The sequence below is a fragment of the Leiobunum rupestre genome, chromosome 6 (assembly GCF_980474605.1).
Source record: "Leiobunum rupestre chromosome 6, qqLeiRupe1.1.hap1, whole genome shotgun sequence".
Taxonomy (NCBI): domain Eukaryota; kingdom Metazoa; phylum Arthropoda; class Arachnida; order Opiliones; family Sclerosomatidae; genus Leiobunum; species Leiobunum rupestre.
In genome coordinates, this window is record NC_143389.1 from 48,243,174 (window position 1) to 48,268,226 (window position 25,053).

The 25,053-nt window shown below is 38.3% G+C and overlaps 2 protein-coding genes across 2 annotated transcripts in view; both read left to right on the top strand.

The window, feature by feature from the left end:
- Positions 1-5,979, top strand: part of LOC149941288 (cholecystokinin receptor type A-like) — a 65,422-nt gene extending 59,443 nt beyond the window's left edge. Inside the window, exons 2-5 of the mRNA XM_090177224.1 lie at positions 2,776-3,201; positions 3,460-3,583; positions 3,789-4,003; positions 4,976-5,979. Of these exons, the coding sequence (XP_090033350.1) occupies positions 2,777-3,201; positions 3,460-3,583; positions 3,789-4,003; positions 4,976-5,708 (1,497 nt within the window). The 5' untranslated portion in view covers position 2,776 and the 3' untranslated portion in view covers positions 5,709-5,979. The remainder of the gene's footprint in view (positions 1-2,775; positions 3,202-3,459; positions 3,584-3,788; positions 4,004-4,975) is intronic.
- A 6,530-nt stretch (positions 5,980-12,509) lies between these two features.
- Positions 12,510-21,339, top strand: LOC149941289 (uncharacterized). Its single transcript, XM_090177837.1, has 3 exons — positions 12,510-12,815; positions 14,960-15,392; positions 18,582-21,339. The coding sequence occupies exons 2-3, from the start codon at positions 15,009-15,011 to the stop codon at positions 18,759-18,761; spliced, it is 564 nt and encodes a 187-aa protein (XP_090033963.1). The 5' UTR covers positions 12,510-12,815; positions 14,960-15,008; the 3' UTR covers positions 18,762-21,339.
- The last annotated feature ends 3,714 nt before the right edge of the window (positions 21,340-25,053 follow it).

Genomic DNA, 25,053 nt, shown 5'->3' on the forward strand with positions numbered 1-25,053 from the left:
GCTCAATGATTATTAGGACACCCTCGTATGATTAAATCATGATTAGATTAGATTAAAATAAAATTCGTAGCTTGGCTGTACAAAGGTTAAAAATGATTAAATTAGTGTTGTTGAAAATTTTCCGCAAATCGGAAAAATAAAATATTGAAAAATAAATTACTTTTTAAGGGTTTTTAATGTTTTTAACTTTTTATCGATATAAAATGTCTAATATCAGTAAACATACTTCAAAAATTAATAGAGTTACATTGTTAATCAGTTTAAACTAGAGTAGAGGTTTAGTTTTACTTTTAGATTCGAAAAAATGAGGCGAAAATACCGCTTTATTTAAATTTGCAAACAATATATTAGAATAATTAGACTAATCATGGAATTAAATTTTTTTTTAATTTTTTTCGAAAAAATATTTCCGGAAAAAAGGCGTCGGTCATGTTCCGAAAAATTTTCCGACTTACAACACTAGATTAAATCATGATTAAATTTTATTCTATGATAATTTATAAAAGAAAGGTTTTACGCAACGAGTCCGTAACTTTGCCGGATAATTAAAATTGCTTGTCAAAAAGTAACACCAGAAATGATAGAGCGTGAATTTGATGATATGATAGTCCGAGCTCAAGCTTGTGTTGCAAACGATGGGGGTATAATTGGACCCACTTTGTAAACAATTATTTAGCGTGTTTGAAATAAATTATTTTATTTAAAACTCAAATACTTTTGAACATGCAAACGATTCTACGATTGTGGAATTTACATTTTACTAGTACAGGTATTCCTTATTTGGAGGTTTCCGTCGATTCCCATGATACCTCAATTAAGGTTTTTTTTTGGATGGCCAAATGGTCAATGTTTCAACTAGTGTTTTTCCATCGAAATGATCGAGTCAAAGGTATTCGTAGGTTTCAGATGATGATCTACAAATTCTCAGTTGGCAAAATTGATCTAGCACCTAGTAGTAATTTTTTTTTCTTCTAAAAATGTGAAAATAGTTTCAGAAAACAATGAAGTTTCACCAATCAATGTCCCTCAGTGTATTTACTTAATCAAAAATATTTCAAAGCTCTACCTTAATTAGTTTGTGTAAAAAATCACTTGTCCGAAAAAAACCCTGTATATAAGGTCCGGTTTAGATTTAATAATAAATAATAATAATCAGCTAGGCTAGTAGAAATCACTTGCTGGTGGATAACTTGGATAAAGAGGTTTTGTTGATTATAAAGGGGCCCGCTCACTTCGTTCAAAACCAATCGTAATGCGATTTGCAAATTAAGTCAAGGTTCAAAGATTTCGTTAATTTCGGTGAAATTTCCAAACAAATTTTATTTTCAGTGAGTTAATACAAACTATACTCAGTTGCAGGTTAAGAAAGGCAAAAAATCTAGTTAATTTGGCGGAAAGATATTAACCCGAATTTACGGTAAATCGGCGGGGGAAATTTCAAATTTGACCTGTTTACTGTTAAATTTCAAAGTATACCTGCGCGCGTTAAAACCATTTGGGAAAATACCGTCTATGGCTTTATATTTTAAAGTGATAATTAATTATTTAACATAGATAAGATTTAAAAACAGTTGTAATGATTTATTTTTAGTACTACAAGTGAGGCATAACAAAAAAAATCCGTTTGACGAGTCCAGGATAAGAAAAAAATGGGTAATGCAGAGATTACCACATTGGTATATACATAAACGTGCGATTTGATGATTTTTTAGAAGCATAATACTAGAAGATTAAAATAATAATATACATTATTAAAATAGATTTATAAATAACTGAAATTTATGTAATCTTTAGGAATTCAACAGAAAAAAGGCAAAATTCGAAATCCCGCTGCCGATTTACCGAAAATTGGGCCAGTATCTCTCAGCCAAATGTACTAGATATTTTGCCTTTCTTAACCCGCAACTGATTTTGGGGGATTTATGTCGTTATCCCTTTACCACTCCGATAATGCAATCGGAATTAGAAATGGAATTTGTCAACACGTTTGACAGACTTAAGAGTGTTCCATTTCATTTAATTATGTCAATAATAGATGCCTGTCAGCGTTTTAAAAAAGACAGCTTTAAACTTGGGATGGGGGGGGGATTAGCTATACCCTTAATTACGTCGCATTCTCTTTACTTTGCGAATCGATTTTGGCGAAAGAAACGACGTTCCCTTTTAAAATTCGTTTAACGTGCTAAAACCTAGCGCTCATTTTACGTAAACTCTTTAATAATGGGATCACGGATTCGAACAAAGATACGTGTATTCGAGGGGAAGGTTTTCGTTTTAAAGCTGTGGGGTGGGCGGCAACCGTGAAAAGAGTCGCGGCAGCCACCCCCGCCTTTTGTTATCTGTATTCCTTCCATTTGTTGGATACGCGGCCGGAGGAGCTCGCTGCTAATTCTCTTAAGACGACTCGAAACTTTTATGATCCCTTAATCCGGCTGCGAAGATTAAAACCAAATTAGATAACGGAAAAGGAAGAACGCGCGGATATGTTCTTCGAGATTATACGCTGTTAAGCCACGCGCGTACGCCAAATGTTACAATAATAGATCAACTTCTGATGTCGCTCAGTAATGTCAAAACAATGACCGGACTTATTTTCCTTTTAGAGGAAGAAGATTTACATATTTTTAACTTCAAAATGTGGTTTTAATCGGTGCATTATTAAAATTAATTAACTATATTCAAGGTAAAAATATACTTGTCACGATAAAGGCGACATTTAACGGTCATTTTGTTTTATTTTCAGAATGAGCAACGAGTCGTTTTGCATCTTTTCAGAATGAGCAACGAGTCGTTTTGCATCTTTTCATCCAACTCGTCATCATGCCCGGACGAATCTCCGGCCCCGAATCGCATTTTCATGGCCAATTTGGAGGGCTTACTCGACCCCCGAACCGTCAACGACAGTTTCTTCCCCATCGTCTTGACGCACGCCGTCACTTTCCTGATCGGAATTGTGGGGAATACCATCGTCATCGTCACTTGGGCGGGCAGTCGCCCCACTAGGAGTCCCACTTGCACTTTCTTGGTCAGCTTGGCCGTGGCCGATCTGCTCCTGCTGGCCGTCTACGTGCCCTTGGAAACGTTGGAGTACTTCGTCATCACTTGGGATTCCGGAGGAGCCATTTGCAAGCTGACTAGTTACGTCGAAATGCTTTCCGGGATGGCTTCCGTGCTTAATTTGGTGGCAGTTAGTTTCGAACGGTAGGTTTTTCAAAACTATACGTAAGAAGAAAACGGACGAAAAAAGCTCAAACACTTTAGCGAACTTCCACGTAAAATGCGAAAGTTCAAAAAGCTGAAAGCTTTCATTTTAGTTCTTTAAAAAAAGCAACTCGACAAAGGAAGGTTGTGCCTCCGTCGAAAACAACTCTCCCACGTTTTCATTCTTCTTTATTTGCGGAGATGGAGACGGACGAGGCGAAAGCGGCTTTATTTATTTTTCTTCTATTTGTTTTTCAGATTTTTCGTCATCGTGTTTCCAATGAAAGCCAGGCGCTTTTGTACGTTGAATAATTGTCGACGAGGACTCGTGGTTGTTTGGTTGCTGGCGTTTCTACTCGCTTCGCCGGTTCTCGTTACCACAGTAAGTTTATTCTTAATATCGCTTACTCTACAATTTGTAAATAGCACGCGAATTTCGAGGCATTTGAACCTAAGGTGTCCTCGTCAAAGGACTTTGTTCCCCGGGAAGGGACTTTAAATTAGTTTTATAACGGAAGTAACCTTTTGACAATCAAGTCTAACTCGTTTCGTTTCTAATGAATTTCCCTCCGTCGTTTTTGTCGCAGAAGATCCACCCTATCACGTTTTATAACAACGACTCGAGCGTCACCGCTTACTATTGCTGGGACTCGAACGACGAACTGGCCTTTACCGTGGCTGTCTACCAGCTGACGTCTATGTTTGGCCTACCCGCTCTTTTCATGTCCGTTTGTTACGCCTGCGTCATCCGGGAACTCTGGAGCAGCACCAAAACGGTCACCGCCATGACCAGACCCTACGTGTGAGTATTTGCGGCGGTTCCGTGGATTGTTTGTCTTCTTCTCTTTTTACCTCGTTAAAACCTGTCCCCTTTCAATCCCTTCGTTGTTTTTGTTTCTTTGTCCCCCATCGCGTGTAGCTCGGCTATTTTGATGGCGGAAGGACCCCGAAAGTAAACATCAACAGTTTGCCCATTAGCTATCTCAAAGTTCGTGTCAAATAGAGAATTTTTCGAGATCTTGTTTGCGTCGGAAGTTTAGCGGAGCCGCGGAACAACAAAGTCTTATTGGTAGAGACCGCGCTTTCGAATTATTAAATTGTTTACTTTTGATTTTTCACGAGCCAATTTAAGAGTCGGGACCTGGTCTACATTCGAGGCTTAGTATCGGAAGATGTGTCTGCTGGTGGATCACATTTTCAATCGTAGTCAATGGTTTTTGTAACAAAAATAACGCGATAGATTGCGATCTTTCTGGCGAAATAGGCTTAGCACCGAACTTTACCCCGAACGCGGAAGGTGCTATAATCTCGCGTTAATTATTTTCTCGCTCGCTCATCAAGCCCATCGCGTTTGCCCGGAAGCGGCATATATGTAGACACTAACTTATGGTTCTTCTTCATTCGCTTTTAATGAGGAACTTTATTATTTCTTTAGGAAAGTTATTCGATTTTTCTTTTCTGATATTTTTAATCGAACGAAAGATAACGAATTTTATCGAACCAAGATTTTAATCGATTTTCTCCGAGGAACCAACGAAGTAGCGAAATATAATCAACGAATATATCTTTCCCCGAGTTTTGAATAGGCGTCGCGTTTTGTCCAGTGAAGGAATGTAATCACGAATTTATCGATTTCTTATAAGCGCGTCTCGCTCGGCGTAGTTTCCTCGTTCCGCGCTCTTCCAATAATCAATTTGAATGTACTATACCTATTATTCTCGTTCCTTTTTCTGCCACCGACCTTTAATACGCCTTTTCAATTAACGTCGTTCAGAAACGGACGGCGATTCAGCAGCGCCAAAAAGCAACAGCCGCATTATTGTTATTCCAAGAGAAAATCGGAAGAAGAGAGCGGGGGCTGCGAGCGAGACGCCGACCACAAACGCCGCTCTTTCGTGTCCCGGAAGAAAGCTCCTCCTCAACCCGAAACGACTCGTAAAAACCACAGTTCGGCAGGAGCGCCCTCCAACGGCTGCAGCGCCACTTCCTGTCAAAGTCGGCCGTCCAACGGGCGGCAAGGCCTGGACGTGCGCCAAGCCCGCAAGCAGGTCATCAAAATGTTGCTCTTCGTGATATGTCTGTTCTTCTGTTGTTGGGGTCCGCGCTTGACCATGAACGTCGCCATCAAAGTGGGTCTGGGCAGTTTTGACCGCTGGGCCTACTCCTCCAGGGTAGCTTTCTACTTGCTGTCTTTTATCCATTCCGCTCTCAACCCTTTCGTCTACGGCTTCATGTCGTCCAACTTCCGGCGCATGATGGTCAAGTCGTGCTCTCACGAACTGGCGCTGGCTTTGAGCTGCGGCCGAAAAGGTTTCTGCTCCCAAAACAAACGCTACGATTCCGAGGCGCGCGAGTTCAGTACCTACGTTAGTAGCGTGCGCAAGTCCAAACAGTACGGCGCTTGTCACGCCGAAGTTAAACTCGATAAGAGATTCTTAAGCGCCGCCGAAGAAAATACCGGCTCGACGTCACTTCCGTGCGACAGCGAAGCCGAGAAAATGGTTTAATATGGTCAATTTTAACAGGCATTTTAAACCGGCCTTGGGTATTAGCCTAGCTGATTATCATTAATGAATAAAATCTCGAGTTTTGGAACCACTTGCTGGGATGGTTTTAAGTACCGTATTTTTCACGTTTACGAAGTTTGATGACACGTTTTAAAAAACGAACAACGACGATAATGTTTTTTTACTTAATTGGTGCGCGGAAACCCTCTACCCGTCTCTCAGTCGTTTTAACTAACAATTTCTTGTAATAATTGTAAATAACAATAATTCACTAACTACAGTATCTCAGTGTTTCATATTTCTTAACTGTTTTCTGACTAACAATGTCTACTTCTGTAACTTCTAAAAAAAAGGAATTCTTACTAAGGAATATTATTGTTTTCGATTTTTGTAAACGTTTGTTAGTCTTCTAGCATATCAGTAAGTTATATCGTGATTATGTGTATAATTAAATATGATTTAAAAAACTCGCTTCTTTCCTAACACCAAGTTTTCTCTCTCTCTCTGTCTCTCTCTCTCTCTCTCTCTCTCTCTCTCTCTCTCTCTCTCTCTCTCTATATATATATATATATATATATATATATATATATATATATATATATATATATATATATATATCTCTCTCTCTCTCTCTCTCTCTCTCTCTCTCTCTCTCTCTCTCTCTCTCTCTCTCCATTTCTTTGGAATTTATAAAAGATATTTCTCAATTTCAGTTTAATCCACCTGTAAGGCCCTGTGGATTTTTCTCTACAAAGCAGTAAGTATTTGTACTTACGCGTGGTTATGGTCTAGTAATAATGTTGGCTCTATTACACTTTCAATAATTCATAAGACCAATCATTACTATAATATAATGTTTAATAATTAATGGGGTTTGAATTGGGGCTTTGGGAACACGCACCCACCCCCCACCCCCCACCCCCTGCAGACTATCGATCCCGTATAGATTATAGTAGAAAGACATTTTTATGAGCCGTACTTACACGCCATCTATACGAAAGGCTTGCGTATATAATTCGAAAATAATCGATTTGTATTAAGGCTATTTTGTTTGAATCGTCTTCAATTGCAGTTCAAATTTAAAAGGGCTTAAGAACATACGTGTAAAATTTCGCGATTGTATTTATCGTAAATTGAAAAAAATCGATAGATCGATATTGATTTATTTGTTTTCTGCTAATTTGATATTCCGAGACTGACAATCACGTGACTTCAATCAGTTTATAGATTTAAAATTGAGTTTTATTCGTTACGACTTGAAATCACAGATACATGTATAAATTGCATGGTATCGTGGTAACGTCACTCGTAAATCTGCCGTTGTCGTAGTAACCGTATTTGATAATCTAAGCGCTGCAATACTGTTAAACCTACGAGCAACAAACACAAGAAGAACGCAGCTAGCCTTTAAACACGCTAACGCAGTGTTGTGTACAAATTTCATTGGACGAACCTTTACGCTGAACGTTTTACGGGCGGGGGAAAGACAATTTCTGAATTTTACCCTTCCGACGGCAGCAGGAGCTAAAGCGTCTAACCAATGAAAACTGTACAGAAGAAAATGCACGACTTTTGACGGGTTGCGTTCTCCTTGTGTAGGGTGCTGTGTATGTTGCTCCTAGGTCAAACAATGTCTTACTGAGTGGCGTAAATACGCCAATGCAGTAAATGCGGTGCGTGCTCCTAGGTCAAACAATGTCTTACACTCTTACTTTTCTTAAAAGTAACGACCATGAAGACACTTCACGTTTCGCTGAAAAATAGAACTTTAATCACGCGTAAAATCAATGAATGCAAATGAAATGATCAGTGAATTCCCGATGGTGGCCCTTAGAAGCGCTTTTTTGGATACTGGGCTCGGCCGTTCTCTTGATTAGAACCGGAAGGAGAGGCTACTCCGTAACCGTAGCAACGAGTCATCCCCATTGGCGTCCATCTACGCTTTACTTTACTCTATAATGAGGTTTTTGTAGCTTAATTTCCGCTCCGGAAAACGGTGTTATTCTTTGTTCCGACTATTTTTAGTCTTTCGGAGAATAAAACGTCGTTCCAGCCCGCGATAGAGGGCGCCTAGAACGTATTATTGAGCTGAACGGACGCCGCGGGAAATTGAAACGCCCTTGAAGGATGTCAATGCGAACATCCACTCTCTTTTATAGGATGCTGTCTCCGGCAGACATCTCGTACTATTAATGTAATCATATTGAACGTGATCATCTCGCTGGCCTTACTTGACCGTAGAGTTATTAGGTGGAAAAGGGGTAAAAGCTGTGTCCGATCGACATCAGAAAATAAGTCAAGGGGTGAGCACTAGCGAGATGACTTATCGAAACGTCTCGAAAAGCTTTGTGACAGACTAGGCGCTCGAGGGTTAAACGCCTGGAGCTTAATCTCTCTGTTGATAAAGGTACATTTTATTATGTTTTCGAGTAAGTTTGAGGCAGTTTTCAGTGGACCTGGTTTCCCAATAAAGCATACACCGCATCGCGGGTCAAAATGTACCGCCTGTATTTCCCCAACTACCAATTTAAAATGTAAAAAATATACTCAGTGGTGATATTTATTTATTTATAAAGCATATTTTTCGAGGGGTCGGACAGTTTCCATTATTTTGTACGGGATTTCGGGATTTCGTAGAGATTTTGGCGATTTATCATAACTTTTTGAAGTGATTTTGGGATTTCAATGTTAATTTACCATAGAGAGAGTTAAAAGATTTTGCGATTTTAGACAAAGTGTACGGGATTTTGGTAAATGTCCGACCCCTCGATATTTTTCTAACGAGATAGCTCTATGTATTTCACCACGGATTATTCCAAAACGTATTTTGAAAAATCCGCTTCATCGTTCTTACATACGTTATGAATATCGGAAGACGAACACTTCTATCTACGGACTATATTATTTACTTTTGATTTCGTATATTTTAGTAGACTGAGAATTTATCTCTTTTTTTACTTTCCTCGGAATAATAAAGTAGGTTCGTAGTGTATATAGCTGTTGCAAGTTGATGATGGCGCTTGGCAACTGGGGTTGTTTACCCTTTCTTGCGTCCGCTGGCGTATTTACTCTCGTCTAATGGAATTACTTCAAACATGTACCGGGCTATATAGAAATGTTCAGTGGAAAAATATTTTTAAAGAGCTTTTTTGGGGGCTTTCCCTCATTTTATCGCGATGAGAGCTTTTACACGGAACGCGGAGATTTAGTTTCTACTCAACGAAAACGCAACTTCAAAAATATTTATCCACTCAATGCGCGATGTATAAAAATTAAATATTTTCTTATTTAAAAAAATATTTATCAGATGCAATAATTTTAGTAAATCACTATAGATTTGTATTTCGTTCCGCACTATTTTTTCTTCCGAAAAGTATTTTTGAAAATCAGCGAAATGTGCATGTTTTAAGCGAATAACATTTGGGGCATGGAGGAACGGATACTTCTCTAGTAAATGGTATATTATACACTTTTGGCATAGCCCAAGGCTGAATTCCATTTGATAAGTCGATACCCTCTGGAGCCTCATCGTCCTAAACAGAGGTCTTAATAATCATGAACCGCGGGGGGGGTCACCTTGGGATGGTACTTTTATAATCCCTCTAATAAAATTCCCGCCAGATTAAATTAGGGCTAGTGCGAAGATAGGACAGAGCATTTCTTTACCCTCGAGTAGATTTGCAGCTACGATAAACGTAGTCCTCCCCCTCCCCTTCCGCACGCGCTCCTCATAAACGAGATTATAAGTTTTATTGGGGAATAGTTTCACTCCGCCACTTCTGCCTATGCCCGCCATTTTGCACGTGTTATTTCTTTATGGAAAAAAGCATGGGTGGCTGAAATCAGTGGATAGCGCCTTTTAATTTTGATCGTTCCAATCGTTTTCTCATCGCGGAAAGGCGCTTCAAGTCTCTTTAGCCACGTTCACACTAGAGCCTAAAACCAAGTTTAGGTCGGTTTGTATGCCAGTTTTGACCGCTTACGATAATTCTTGGTTCACGCGTGCGAAATCGCTTCACCCTTGGATTAATAATATGTTACATATGTAACATATTATTAATCCAAGCTTCACCCCGGTTCGCTTATAGCCAAGGCTTAACTTCATTTCAAATTATGACTAGAATTTTGAAAATACTAAAATGTATCCCAAAACAATTAGTTAATAATGTTTACTATACATATTGTAATATGTTGTTGAGGTTAACGGTAATAGTTAGTGTAGGGAGCTGTTGGCTCAATCGCGTGGCATTAAGGGCTTGCCACCACCCTCCTACGCATTGTAACCCGGTCACCTGAATTAATGGCTTCAAAAGTCGCTTGATGACTTAGGCCTAAGGTGGTGCCTTGGGTATTAGCCTAGCTGATTATTATTTAAAAAATATATATTATTGGACATTATTTAGAATTTTATTCCCATTATTTTTGAAAATACGAGCAATTTGACTTCCCCGCCTTGTCGTTTTGAAAGCGATTCTAAGCGAACCGACTTGGACGAGTTGCTTCCCGAACCAACACGAAGCGATCTCTCACGTTGGTTTTAAAAACCATTTATCTAAACGAAGCGAATTTAAGGGTAAGTGTGAACGTAGCTTTTGTGAAAGCTTAAACGCGCGAAGGTAATTTAAATGAACAATTTTTGCCGTCAATTTATTTTCTTTGTCGTCATTCGCTATCCACGCGGCTCTTCGTCAAACGTATAGATTGCCGCAATTTCTTCTTCTCCTCCTACAAAAGAATAATACGACAAAAGAAATCTAATTTTCCGTTTCAATAGCTGGAGACGGATAAAATATCAAAGCCCCGGATACGTATCCGCGGATTTCAGTTCCATCTTGCTTATCTGGTCGGATTCAAATTTGGCATTTTCGGTTCAATTCGATAAAGATTATTATATTTTTGGAATAAGTATAAATTTGACCAAATTTATTAATATCATAAGTTTATACTTCTGGGGTGGAACTATGAAAGCTTTGTTAAAGAAACGACGGAGCTCCGTTAGGCGAGAGATTAAGGTACGGTTACAATACGCAACGTTAGATGTCGCCACTACGCCTAATGAAAAGGTACCGCTTTTACAACGCGCTATCTGAGAGAAATAGTCAAACCGACTTTGGAAAAAAAATTAGAAATAAGAATCCTGAAAAAATTTGAATACTTAATTAAAACATTGCTTTTCCCTTCGTTATAATATATTTAAATTATTAGACTATTATGGCAATTATTAGGCTATTATCGCATTTATTATAGATATAAAATTAAGAACTTGTTTTTCTCAAAATTGGTTTTTTGGCTAGCTTTAATTTTGTTCTCAGGTAGTGTTGAAAGTCAGCAAATGACCGAGGCCTTTTTTCCGGAAAATTTCCGTATTTTTCCGGAAAAACGTTTTCATTCGATGATTAGTCTAATATATTGTTTGCAAATTTAAATAAAGCGGCATTTTCGCCTAATGTTTTCGAATCTAAAAGTAAAACTAAACCTCTAGAGTCTAGACTAGTTTAAACTGATTAACAATGTAACACTATTAATGTTTTGTAGTATGATTACTGATATTAGACATTTTATATCGGTAAAAAGTTAAAAACATTAAAAACCTTTAAATGGTAATTTAGGTTTCATTTTTTTTCCGATTTGCGGAAACTGTTCCGCATTTTATTTTTCCGGAAAATTAACAACACTATTCTCAGGTATAGCGAATGATTTGGTATTTTGTTGCGAATCCAGGTATTTTCAATTCTATAGTTTATGGCGGAACTCTGTTGTTAGCGAACTTTTCAACATTTGTGACACCCTCTCCCCTCCAAGCCGTTGCTCCAATAGACATCTGGTTATATCTGTGAGAGTCAAAAATGAAAAATACACCGAGCAGTTTTCGATGAGCGTTATGTACCCAACAGATCGCGGACACGTACACCGGATCACGGTGTAAAATATTCCACCTATTTTACTCCGCCAGAAGATAAACATTGGGAAAATTGAACTTCGTAATTTTTATAAACCGTACTTTACCACTATAATATAGATTTGTATAAAGATTTGTAATATTTTACAAAACACGTGTTTTGAAAATCAACGGGAGCCCGTGAAGGTGCATGTTTCGAGGGAATGAGGTGCAGACAGATAAATACTTCTCCCGTAAGAGATATGTCATCTACTTTTGATAATTTCGCAGACATCTAATCTAATACGTGAGCCACAGGTACGACACGCGAATATTATTGTCAATTCTGAACTCTACCAGATGGATCGTCGACTACAAATGTAATTTACCTGAAACAGTCGAAACATTTTCGTCTCGGATTGCTCAGCGGAACCATTTATTTTTATGATACCCCGCAAAATACGCGGATAATATTTCCGCAGCCCGATTCCCACTGTCCGTTTCGAAATCGTCTTGGCGTTACATTCCGCGCAGGCGGCACGAAGCCAGTTGCCCAATTCGAAACAAGTTCGTCCAAAAGAAAATTTTTGCCACCGCGTTTCCCAACGTAAAGGACACCCTAGGGTAATTCATAAGCGTCATAAACTACAAAGGTAAGGAAGAACGGGTGAATTCGCGGCCGTTTCCGTGGAAACGGATAAGGCTTAGGAGTCGCCTTTGACGCCGACACTTCGGCTGACCGTTTCTGGCGGTTGAGGGAGAGAGGGCTCAACCAGATGCTGACTTTACCTTATCAATAGCTATCAACGAGCAGTTGGGTGGTTTCGATCTAGCGTCTGGATCGGTGACGTAAAAGCAAAAAGGAGAACCGGGATACTGAGCTATCGTATAACGAAGAGGGCCTATCTCGATTTGGGTCTCCGCGGTGACCAGGCAGACGCGAAAAGCGGCGAACGAGCGACTCTTTGCTGGCGAGGCTGGGGAGCGGTGCAGAATTTCGCCACCAGAGGGACTCGGTGAAATTCATCTCCTTCGTTGTAGCCGGTGCCCCGTCGGAGTAGAGATGACGATGAAAATGAAACTCGAGATGAAATAGAAGGAGCGGAGACGCGGTTAGGAGGGTGTCCCTCTTTATCTCTCATCATTCGGCGCGCCTGACGAATATTATCAACGGGAGAGTGAAGTACTTGACCCAGAGGGAAATATAGAAGACACGATGAATTTAAAAGGCAAGTTGGACATGCTTTTTATCTTTACTCTTCAATAATTTTCCAATTATATCACATTCATTAGGTTTAATTAGAATTTCCTTTAATGACTGACTAAACCTCGCTGTTATTTATATATTTTGAAGATCTAATTAAATTATTTCGGTTTATATGTTTTCTTTTTAAATTATTTTTAATTGCAAAAGTTTGTTATTACTGTCGAGAAATCAATTCTTAAAGGCCTAGGTTTTCTTCCGCCTATCACCCTTTAAATATACTTTCCTTCCAAACAAATACCCTGGTTGTAGGCCAACGTGTTCCGCTGTTGGCCTACCACCAGGGTATTTGTTTGGAAGGAAAGTAGATTTAAAGGGTGACAGGCGGAAGAAAACCTGGGCCTTTAATAACTTATTAGTATTGTTGACTTTTAAGTTTACAAACATTTGTACGTCTAATTTGTATAAAACCTTTTCAAAACTAAATTAGCTCATTTAAAAAAATGAATTGAAAGTAGCGCCTCTTTCATTCGCTAAAGATGAAATCGATATTTTTGAAAGGAAGAGCGCGCTATTTCGGGTTATCTTTTTATATCGTTCTCAGCTTGATGATTTCAATTTGCTGATTCGAACTTTTCGGGCGGAATAAATCCCATTTCGAAATGCGGAATTCGCGCAGCTTGCGAGAAAAGAGAAGCCTCTCTGATGGTCCAATCTACAGCGTTCCCGGAAAACTCTTGAAACTTTAAATAGGAACGCTCGGCTACTGGCTCGTGCTAGAAGTGTAAACGTACATGGTATCGCGAATACCAACGCGATAGAGTATGAACTGAATTTTTAAGCGCCATAGAGATGTAGACTGATATCTACAAAACTCACTTTGCACAAAGAGCCGTGTAACAATGAGAGGTTCGATACCCTACCACGAAAGAAATTGTATCTGTAGTTTTGGAGGGGACCAAAGCGTAACTGTGTATCAAATCGTAAAAATTTAATCAGTGGCTTTAGAAGAATATAATATCAGCTAGGCTAATACCCAAGGCACCACCTTAGGCCTAAGTCATCATGCGACTTTTGAAGCCCTTAATTCAGGTGGCCGGGTTACAATGCGTAGGAGGGTGGTGGCAAGCCCTGCATGCCACGAGATCGAGCCAACAGCTCCCTACACTAACTATTACCGTTAACCTCGACAAGTTTTTATGGAAGGGGAAACCGAAGAACTCGGGGAAAACCCCTTAAACAAGTGGGGAGAGAACTTTCAAACTCAACGCGGAAGGAGTTGTTCCGAGTTTTCACCCAGTGCCACAAGTTGTGATCGAACCCGGCTCCTCTTGCTGCGAGGCGAAAGTGCTAACCACTCCGCCACCCCACGCTTGAAACGTGTAAATCACAGGCTCCTCTTGACGTTTCCAAAGATGTTAGGAAGAAAAATAGTTTGGAAAATATCGATAGGTTTTTAACGGTGGTTTTTTGGGAAATTCACACCCAATATAATACGCATTCAGCCCTCGAAGGTTTCCGTTTAATGACTTAGATGGTTACTTCTGTTTTTAGAGATATATTATACACCGCCTGGAATTATACTTTCCACAAAAAAAGACTATTTTTTACCTAAAAAAATTGAATACGCCATGGATGATTTTTCCGCACTTCAATTAAATTTCATTTGAGATTGTTTTTGCATCGTGACTAGTCGGCTAATCAAAATGTCGCAGATACTTCCACTTAACAATTCAAGCGACTAACAGACAATTGTTACTTGTACTCAAAACCGAAAATCTTCACGTACATACAACTTACAAATTAAACTGGAACGGATTTTCCGTGCTTGTGTGCTGATCATCTGATATGGACCGATATTTTCACACTTGAAGACGTGGTTTCTAAGTTTTGAAACCAGAGACATTTCTTTGCGAGTGTGCTGACGCTATTTTAATGCTTTTTCTACTGCGTAGAATAATATATTTCTAATTTCATATTTTTGTAAGCAAAAACGAAAAATTAAACAAATATTTAATCTGATGGGAATTTTATTTCGGGCGAAAATAATCTGTGTATAAAATGAATAAATTTGCGGTAAAAAACGTACTTTTCTCTGGCCAATTTTAATTTTAAGTCATTATAAACGTCCGGTGAGTCGTATAAAATTGATTTATTTTTACTCCTTAGATCCACGCCGAGTAAAATGAGATTGCATTGAAAGCGGAAGAGGTGAATTATGAATATCTCTTCGACGACGGAAACCCTAATGGGACGTATAACCGGAAGTTACAATAATATCTCCGGAAATGTCAGTAATTATGGCGGAAGTAACTCGGCCGCGGCCACCGCTTCCGTCTTGGTTCCGTCTAATTCCCTGTTGGCCGGCCACAATTGCCAGAACCTGACCCGTCTCTTAAACGAGCTGTTCCTTTCCTTGGGCAGAAACCTGTCGCAGCACGCGCAGGCTTTCAGCGGAGGGGCCCCGGGCAACGGCAGCGGCCCTGGTGCCAAGAGCCCTAAGGTGGACGAGTCGCAGCGGAACGCCGTCGTCTACATCGTGGTCGTCCTGTTCTTCTACTCCTTCGGGATAGGACTCATGATGATCAAGTACATGCGAAAGGTATTAAAGTGCCTCCGCTTTTTTTTTGCTTTGTTAAAAACGGAAACGTTTGTTTTTTGGATACATTTTAACACAATAATTAATTTTATGAATGTTACCAAATTTTCAGGTCCATTTTTAAAGAATTGACTAAACGTAACAGCGATTCCCAGTTTTACTTAAGTGACGTCTATGAAATTCGCCTAGGTTTTGATTAATTTAGGTCTTTTTGAGCAATGAAAAATGGGAAGCGTTGTTGCGGTTAGTCCCAGGTCATTCGAAGAGCAGTTAGCGGGAAGGGACTTAAAGTTTTAAAATTATCAATTAAATTTTCATATTAATTCTTAATATAATTAAAAAATTCAAGTTGAGATTGCCAGCGCACATGTTAAACCAAATATTTTGAAGTTTGTACTTTATGCAGTGGCGTAAATATCTCGCCTCCTTGGTAAAATGCAGAACTAATTATTACTGAGCTCCATGAATGAGTATTCACCGAATCCTGACCTTCCCTGCTGGGGTTAGGCTCTTTTTAAGGGGAGATGAATACTGTAAAAACGACTTGGTATCTCAGGTAGATCGTTTTCATTGATTTAATATTCACCCAAAAGCGATATTTCAAAATATAGATCGAGCCTAAAATTAATTTGTTGATTCTTAGTTGCTTAGTTTGGGGGACTACAAAATATGTATTTTACTCGGGGGCTTCTCTTCAAAACGTTATAATTAAAGGAGAACTGTCACCAAAACCAAAATTTACGAGGTTTGTTTACAGAAAGATAGAAAATATATTAATGATTATGGCTCTGAAATTTTTTAGTTATTGGAAAAGTGTTTAAAAAGTTACGCTACTTTTTCCGCAACCTACATCAAACGGCTCCAAAAAATTCAGATATCGCGGTTGAACCTACGTGCAGCGCCAAAAGAATGAAGCGGCAAAAATTTGAGAAAGGGTGGCGTGTAAGGCGTATTAAAAACACGATTAACTACAATCTACCAATATAACTAGGTTAAAAAGCCAAGGAGAATGTCGTAGTTCCGACCGAAAAACGATAAAACCGGGGGGAAAATATTTTGTTCATCACGAGATGGCGCTGCAGGTAGGTTCAACCAATCGGTTCTGAGATTCTCGAGTCGGGGGGGGGGGGGGATAAAAACACGAAATTTGGTTGCTTATAATAAATCAAATACTGGAAATATTAACATGAAATTTTTTGTATAACCACTTTCGGACGTCCTCTATCCATTTAAATAGTTTATAACCAATTTTAGGGTGGTGACAGTTCTCCTTTAATAGACTAGAAATCTAGTGGAACTAGAATTATATAAGGCAATGGCTACAATATTATCTCCCTTAATACAGCCGCGTATTTCGCGGAAAAACGGTGTGGTCCAAAACCCTGTATATTTTCAAAGGTTTTCCACAGGTATATAAATACATGTAGCTCTCTGACGTCTATACGAGCTCTATAGTCAATAAACAGTGGCCTATGGTCAATAGATTGGGCTTTCTAATCGAAGAAACCTATCTTCAACCAAACAGGATAAAACGACTTGAATGGAGAATTAAATGTGGCTCTTGAAACTGACCCGGTAAATAATAAAACGATATTTATAGAATTATTTGTTAAAAGCCAAATATAAAGAATGTATCGTTTAAGTACGGTTTATTCTTACAGTTGACTCCCACCTTTGAGAAGCCTAGGCTAGTTTCAGAGCTCGCAAACGGTTCGGTATTTAATGCCTTTGAGCATACCTAGGATTTTGAAGCCGAATTTTAAGTCCAAAATAAAGTAATAACATATTTTTAGGTCACGTGTAGCTACAAACCTACTCGCCGAGGCAATATACTGAAACAAACACTGGGAAATAATTATACCAACATTTAAACGAAGGTCCGAGGTCGGAGGTTACAATTTTCACTTTAGACAGTTGGCAAACGGCCTTTTTGTCATACAAATTGTAATAACATAAAGTAATCTTGAAGTGGGTTAAAAATTGGCTTAATCACAGTAATCGGAGATGGGATTGAAGCGGAAACATATCTGGCAGTATTCGAGAATATTCCTAAAAGCGTTTCAACGTTTGAAAGGGCTTATTGGGTATTTCGGTGACTAGAATAGCTACCCAAAATGAATCTTTACCAAAGTAATCGCTAATTATTCCTTGACACTTCCTCTTCGTTGTGCTATAAGATTTTCTTGGCGGAAATGATTATTTTCATAGAAATTGTTCTAAAATAATTAATTTTCCAAAATATTTTAAACGATTTTTTTAGATTTATGTTAAAGTAGTACGTTTTATTACATTTTTACCTCATTTTCTGAACATTTGTGCCCGTTATTAGTGAAGAAGCTGGGACGACATTTGCAGGTTGAGTTGGGCTTGTATGGGTAAGATTTTCTTTCGTTGAACATATAGCCCGTCCATCTGGGTTACAAAATAAGCAGTTGCCAGAAGAAGACACTGGAAGGGTATTTCTAGGTCAAAGAAGGGGATTTACTTTCATTCCTTTCTCTGGTAATAGTCATTGGTGAGCTAGCTGCTCTAACATTTTATACATCAAAATTTAAAAAACCTTCCACTTTAAGAACGGATGTCTACGGTAGAGTAAATCAAAGAAAGGATATCGCACCCAAGCCATAGACCAAGGAGAAAGTTGACAGTACTTTGCCATCTAGTAGGCTATGTAGTTTCCTGGTGAGACTAGCTCTCGGTAAATATGTTGAAAGACGCAAAAGTAGATTGGACACACTCGCTTTTGCTAATTAGTTATTTAGCGATTTCAGTCATCAAAACGAACTTTCGTATGATCCCGCTTACCTACAGACGTTCAATTTTAACACCGCAAAAAGGGGAGATATTATACAAAAACCAATTCTCTGAATCGAAAAAACTTAATATTGTTAAGAAGGGGGGATATTTCGCCCACTGCCACCCCCTTGTAGCGTAAAGTACAACTCGAAATATTTATATTAATAAAAAAAATATCAGCTAACAATCTCAAATTAATATTTTAATTATCTTCGTAAGAAATGAAATAAAACTTAATTAGTTCATTTTAATCTAACCCCTATGCGTTTCAAAACGAACCTGAAAAGGTAACATTATAAAAAATAATCCTTGTAGCCAAATTTAGAACAAAAGCAAAAGTTACCGCTTTCAATAAAGCCAAACAAGGGTAAAAATATTAATGGTTTACCCTCTAAGGAAGCCAAAGAGCAGGAGGAGTGCAAGATGTACAGGCGGTACATCAACGCCGCGCACGAACAGTACTTGAACTCAACGAACCGAGCGCGGCTGGCGAATCGGCTGGCCCTGCAGGCCCTCAACACCGTCAACGCCATTCCCCAAACGACGCAACTGGGAAGCAAAGTCACTTTCGTCTAACTTCACACACATTTACGGGATTTATTGACAAACTTACGCCAACTTTTATGGGCTGTCGTGGTTTGCGAAAGTTAATTTCTAAAACGAACTTGACAGCCCTGTAGAAGGCATTAATGGGATCTAGTTTCTTTTGTCGTTGGTGCCAAACTTCTTTAACCTCGGTTGCAATTATTAAGGGTGGAATATAGATTTAGTTTACTTTGTTTTACCCTTATGCTCGTATCTCACTGGCTCCCTAAAGCAATATGTTTTTCCCCTCTCACGACAGGTGATTGTTAATCCACCACTGACCATGAGGCCCGCGGTCTTCTCAACATAGTCATTATCCTCCTAAGTATAATTAAATACGGTTTTATCTTAATTATTGGTACAACTTTAATTCCAATTGATCGAAGAAGGAGAAATCAATATATTTCCCCATCCCGTTTTCTGTTCCGTTGCAGGTCTTCGAGTTAACCCTGGCGTTTCGCTTAACTGGTTTCGAATTTTCGTTACAATCCTTTCTTTATAATTTTAAATAATCACCTAGGCTAATAGCCAAGGCACCACCTTAGGACTAAGTCATCAAGTGACTCTTAAAGCCATTAATTCAGGCGGTCGGGTTACAATGCGTAGGAGGGTGATGGCAAGCCGTGCATGCCACGCGAGCCAACAGCTCCCTACATTAACTATTACCGTTAACCTCAACAAGTTTTTATGGAAGGGGAAACTGAAGAGCTCTGGGGAAAACCCCTTAAACCAGTGGGGACAGAACTTGCAAACTCAACGCGGAAGTAGTTGTTCTTAGTCTTCACCAGTGCCACACGCTGGGATCGAACCCGGCGCCTCTTGCTGCGAGGCGAAAGTGCTAGCCACTCCGCCACCCCACTGGCACCCTCTCCCTCCCCTCAAGTTCTTTCGAACGGGTGGACTTATCTGGACTTTAGGGGCAGTCTCCGTACATTGGCATTAAAATACCATTTGAATATGACATATCCTATTATAAATAAATATATATATATATACTAAAATAACATCATGTATTTTGAAAGTTTTCTACAAAGATAAAATTTTGAAACGGTAGATATCCGTGTTTCCAAGTTAAAATTTGTATTATACCCGATATATTTTGGAGCCAAAAATGAAAATTTGTACCGTGAAGTTTATATCCTATATAGTAACGTATTGGCCGACAATTTGACTATAAAGTTACGTACGTTATTCGTTACGAGTTGTCTCTTTATAAATAAAATTTAGTAACAACTCCGGCTGAAGACCGTCCATTGAAAAATCGATATTTAGGTGTGACAGAGAACGTGGCTTTTAAAAACCTTCGCCGGAATTGTATCAATTTTCCCCTAACTCGCACTTTCCAGCCAAACATTCCCTTAGGAAATTATACTAAGCGAGTTCCTCCAATTTCCGTATTACAAAAGCCTGACCATTATATTTACAATCCATTGTATTGATCATTTAACCTATGTAATATTTACAAAGTCTTACCCAGTGGCGGCGCCAGGATATTCCTATGGGTAGGCTACTTAATTCTTTAATTTGGGGGCCCCTCCTTTACATACACTAACTAAACAAAACTGTGACAAAACCGGTTTATTTTTAATAATTTACAAAAGAAATGTACATGACTGTTTAAATGTACTCGGAAGTTATTTTTTTAGTCGATGAGCATAACAACAGCATTTTCACTTACAATTGTTGCAAAAACACTTGCCAAAGTTGCCAGTTGCCACGCTTTATTTTATCTTTATTTTGGAAATAGGTGATTCCGAAAAAGATCGGTGGTCACATGATTTGGTTACTTTCTGTTGTATGGTTAAAGTATTTGAGCACGCGCTTTATTTTTCATTTTCAACGCGCGTGCACAATCGCGCGAGCCACAATCTACTAATATATCAAGAGCGCGCGCCCATAAAATTAACTCTTTTGTACATGTATTTGTCGATATTATATTTCAGAATCAACTATTGGGACTCGGAGAGTCGGAAAACCGCGCAATTTATCGTCTGTCTAACGATGCAACACTTTTTGAAGTAGCTAGTTTAGCAACTACAACGAATCAAGGCTGCGTTCGAATAAAATATTAGAAATCACTGTTCAGTGTTCGCAACTTAAAAACAGCAGGCTTTTAATTCGGATTTTGATATTTATAGTTTCGCAAATCATTTTAGGGGGCTGTTCGGGGCCCCTTCATCTAGATTTGGGGCCCCTAAAAGCGAAATAAAAGTAGGCTGTAGCCTGCGTAGCCTACCCCTGGCGCCGCCACTGGTCTTACCTGTAATCAGAAGTATATATAATATATCTCTAACGAGAGAAGTATTCATCTAAAACGTAAATATGAAACATGCATACATACTTACCTTAGCGCGCCCTAGGCAGTTTCATGCACTGGCTTTATATACCCCATAACGGCTGATAATGTACCGAGCTAGTGTATTATATGACTATAGTCTTGTTTTGAAAAATCAGCAATGTAGATAAGATGACTATTTATCTCTAAGATATGTATTATATACCTCTGATGTAACCAATAAAAAATATTTTTATTCTACAATTACTAATAAATAGAATGTTTTTTCTTGTTTTCCGTGGATTTTCTCATAATACCGAAAAACCAAATCCAGTTATTAGATAGGTTAGCTGGAAAACGAGGGAATGCGTGGGAGTGCAGTCTGTACGCAACAAGGATACATCTACTACGCTCCTACACGTTATCCAACGCTTAACGAAAGCTGCTATTGAAACGTTTCTATAAGCGCTACAGTCAAAGGCACGGAGCTGGTATTACTCTGTATCATGATAAATAGGGCTATATACTAAAAAGAACAAGTCCACTTTGTGTATAAACACAAAGTGGACTTGTTCTTTTTAGTTACTGTTACCTCTACTAAATATAGGGCTACATACGGTAGAATTTATAACTCCCGTATAAACGTTATATCCACTAACAAGGAGAGTACCGAGGTGTTTATTGCCGATTTTGTTCAAAGTCGGGCGTAATGTAGACCTATATGAGATATGAAATTTCCCAAAAGGAGACGTTGCACTACCCATTCGATTTGCCATGGCAACCGAAAATGTTTTTGACCACTTAAAACAAAAAAAATTATTGTTACAATTTTACCCCAAAAATGTTCCCATTTACCCAAAGTTGATGAAATTTACCTAAACGTGGTTCAAATTACCCATTTCGTGATTTTCAAATTTAAAAAAAAAATTCGTGAAACCGATTTTTTTGTTTTAAGTGATCAAAAACATTTTCGGTTGCCATGGCAAATCGAATGGATAGAGTGCAACGTCTCCTTTTGGGAAATTTCATATCTCATATGGTCTACATTACGCCCGACTTTGTACTCTCCTTTGTAAGACAGGTACAGATGGCCCGACTTCAAATAAACAAAATCGGCAATAAACACCTCGGGTATTCTCCTTTGTAAGACAGGTACAGATGGCGCTAGGAGCAAAGGAGCAATACGGTCGTATTTATTTATAAGCCTTCAGAAGCGTTCCGAGTTATTAATCGAATACCAAGTCCCTGGGTCTTTAACTTTAATAACAATAGTGGAATGTAGAGGTACGCCCAGATATTCTACAATTTTATGGGGGCTCGAACGCTCTTGCCCGAGGTCTTAAAAATTGGAGTATCACAATTCTTTTCAAGGCCTTTCGTTAATACCAGGCCCGAGTTTATAAGCCCTTATGTAATGTAATATGTCTTAGGAGATTAGATATTCTGAGAAAATTAGTTGCTGGGTTAATCGCTGTATCTTAGAGATTTGGACGCTGGCCAGTTGCTTCGGCGTAATATGCTAAATTGGACAAGGAGGAATGGCCTTGATTGGTTTTAATTGCGTATCTACGACTTGACATCTTTCGAATTTGCAACACCGATGTGTATGTGGACGTCTTCCGGGCGTATTGCCTGTGGATTCTGTGGAATACCTTTTCAGGCGTTTTAGGTCAAAAATAGATTAATTCGATTAACTAATTTACATCGTATGGATTATAGTGTATTACTTAAATAATCATTGCTTGGAATATAAATAATAATTATCTCATCTATAAAACAAATTGACTTATAAGTAGATTATTGTTTAAAATATTTGGTTCCATTTCTGGGTAAAAAATTTGTAAATTTTTTGTAACTATCCTATAACCGCTCTCAATCGATGTTTCCCATTATATAATTGAGATAGCGTTTGTGAAATAAATATTCTGTTTAGTGGAAAACACAAAAAGATAATAAAAAAGTAGCTTATCCAAAATTCTACAAATAGTACAAAAAATTCTGCTAGAGAACGAAAACAAATTAAGCCCATACAAAAATGTCAAGCTGGAAGATATTTCTCGGTGTCTACATATAGAAAAACGCGTGTTGTTATTTCTAACTCAATTTCGACATAATAAGGCTTGGAAGATTCTGGAATAAATCTTTGTCCACGACAGATGGAGCTAGCTGAGCTTTTTCCTTCTGGCCAATATATGGAAATCGTATAAACCGTGGGAGCGGCTCCGGTGATAACGCAGTTCTGACGTAAGCCCTAACTTCAGAGAGACCACCTACTGCGGTAGAGCCCTATTGAAGGTAGAACGAATGCAACCACGCTGACGTTACCCTTTCTCGCGTTTCTGGTCCATGGGCAATTTATTTACGCTTATATTGAGCTTTCTTTGGAAAATAATATCGTTCTTCCTTTGACCCGATACACGAAGATGCGTTTTGAATAAATAATCCTCTATTCTCGAATCGAATATATTACCCGTAAAATTGATTATACCTCGGTTTGTTTCCTCCAAATAGGATTTTTGGGGGGGCTACATTTTCCATTCAAATTTATCGGATACTTAAATGCCTCAATGAGTTCTTGTTTTCAAATTTTTATTTTCTCGAAGTGCCGTTGAATAACTCGAGTTTGTTTGCCAGTGGGGGAACTCGGAATTGATCGACTAATTATTTGAAAGTGGGTTGCTCTGTTCATTTATAAACGTTGTTTATCAGTAGGCGGTATCTAGTAGGCTCACCAACGGCAATTTAAAGTCAAATACGAGGCTTGTAAGGTAATATATTATTATTGCCGTTGACGTCTCTAAAGACCGCAATTTTATACCAATTCGGTGAAATATCATCTCTTATTGTTTCCAAAGATTTTTCGAGATACTTTTCCGTTTACGAAATTATTTTCGATTGTTACTGCGCGCGTAGGAGGTTCGAGGGATAATATCTGTATAGCTCCATTTTGGACAGCAACCTATATATTATACTTTCCATTTAATATATTATTTTCCTTTCTTTAAAATCAAATAAAAGAACGTAAAAACATGATACTTTCCTTTCCATTGTTTTACCGAATTAAGTATACGCTCTTGTAACGCGTTGAAAGCCACGAGGAATAGATTGCGCTTCGAACCACCATAGGCTATTTCCTCTACCGCGTCGAAATCAGATTAACCGGGATTGGCGACCATCTGCAGAAAAATTTAGCTGCTTCACAGTAAACTGAATAAAAATATAAAAAATAAAATCCGTTGGTTTTCTTTAAGGGGGAAGAATACAGTAAAAGCCTCTTTTTCGTTCAAGCTGAACGTTTCTGGTTTAACAATTACATAATTGAATTATATTTTTCTTATTAGGCTGAACCTTCCTCTAGTGCTTAAAATAATTTTGATAATTCTAATATTAATAGTTAACGAGATATAAGGTCCTAACTAAAGGGTAGTTTGGGCGCTTGCCCAACTTGTTTAGCTCCGGGGGTCCGAATTAAAACGTAATAACTTAATTATTTTTAATTTTAAAATTGTCAAAATTATTTTAAGCACTAAACAAGAGGCTGTTCTACACATAAATATTAATTTTATAAGTTAAAATACAAAATTCAGCTTGAAATAGCGCGAAAGTAGACAATGGCCACTGTAGTCTTCCCCCTTAACCAGATTTTCAATTTGGATTAAAATCAAGATTTGAAATGTGTACAGTTTCCATCTTTTTAAAAAGTATAGTAAAAATAAACGATACGTTTACTTCTCATAAGATAATGCTTTTTAAAAAGTCAATTTTAGCGAAAATAAATATTACTTCCTCTAAATTTTTTATTTAGGAATTTTTAAATTGAAAAACACATAAATTAATATATTCAGATAAGGCTAACGGATTTTATCCTTCAAAAAAAAACGGGGTGAATGTGTTTTCTTTGCAATCTTACCAATATGAAGGGGATACCAAATATTTCTAACAATTTGAAATGGGCTATACGTTGCAAAACATTTGTTTAAAACAAATGGGTATAGGCCGGATCTATTG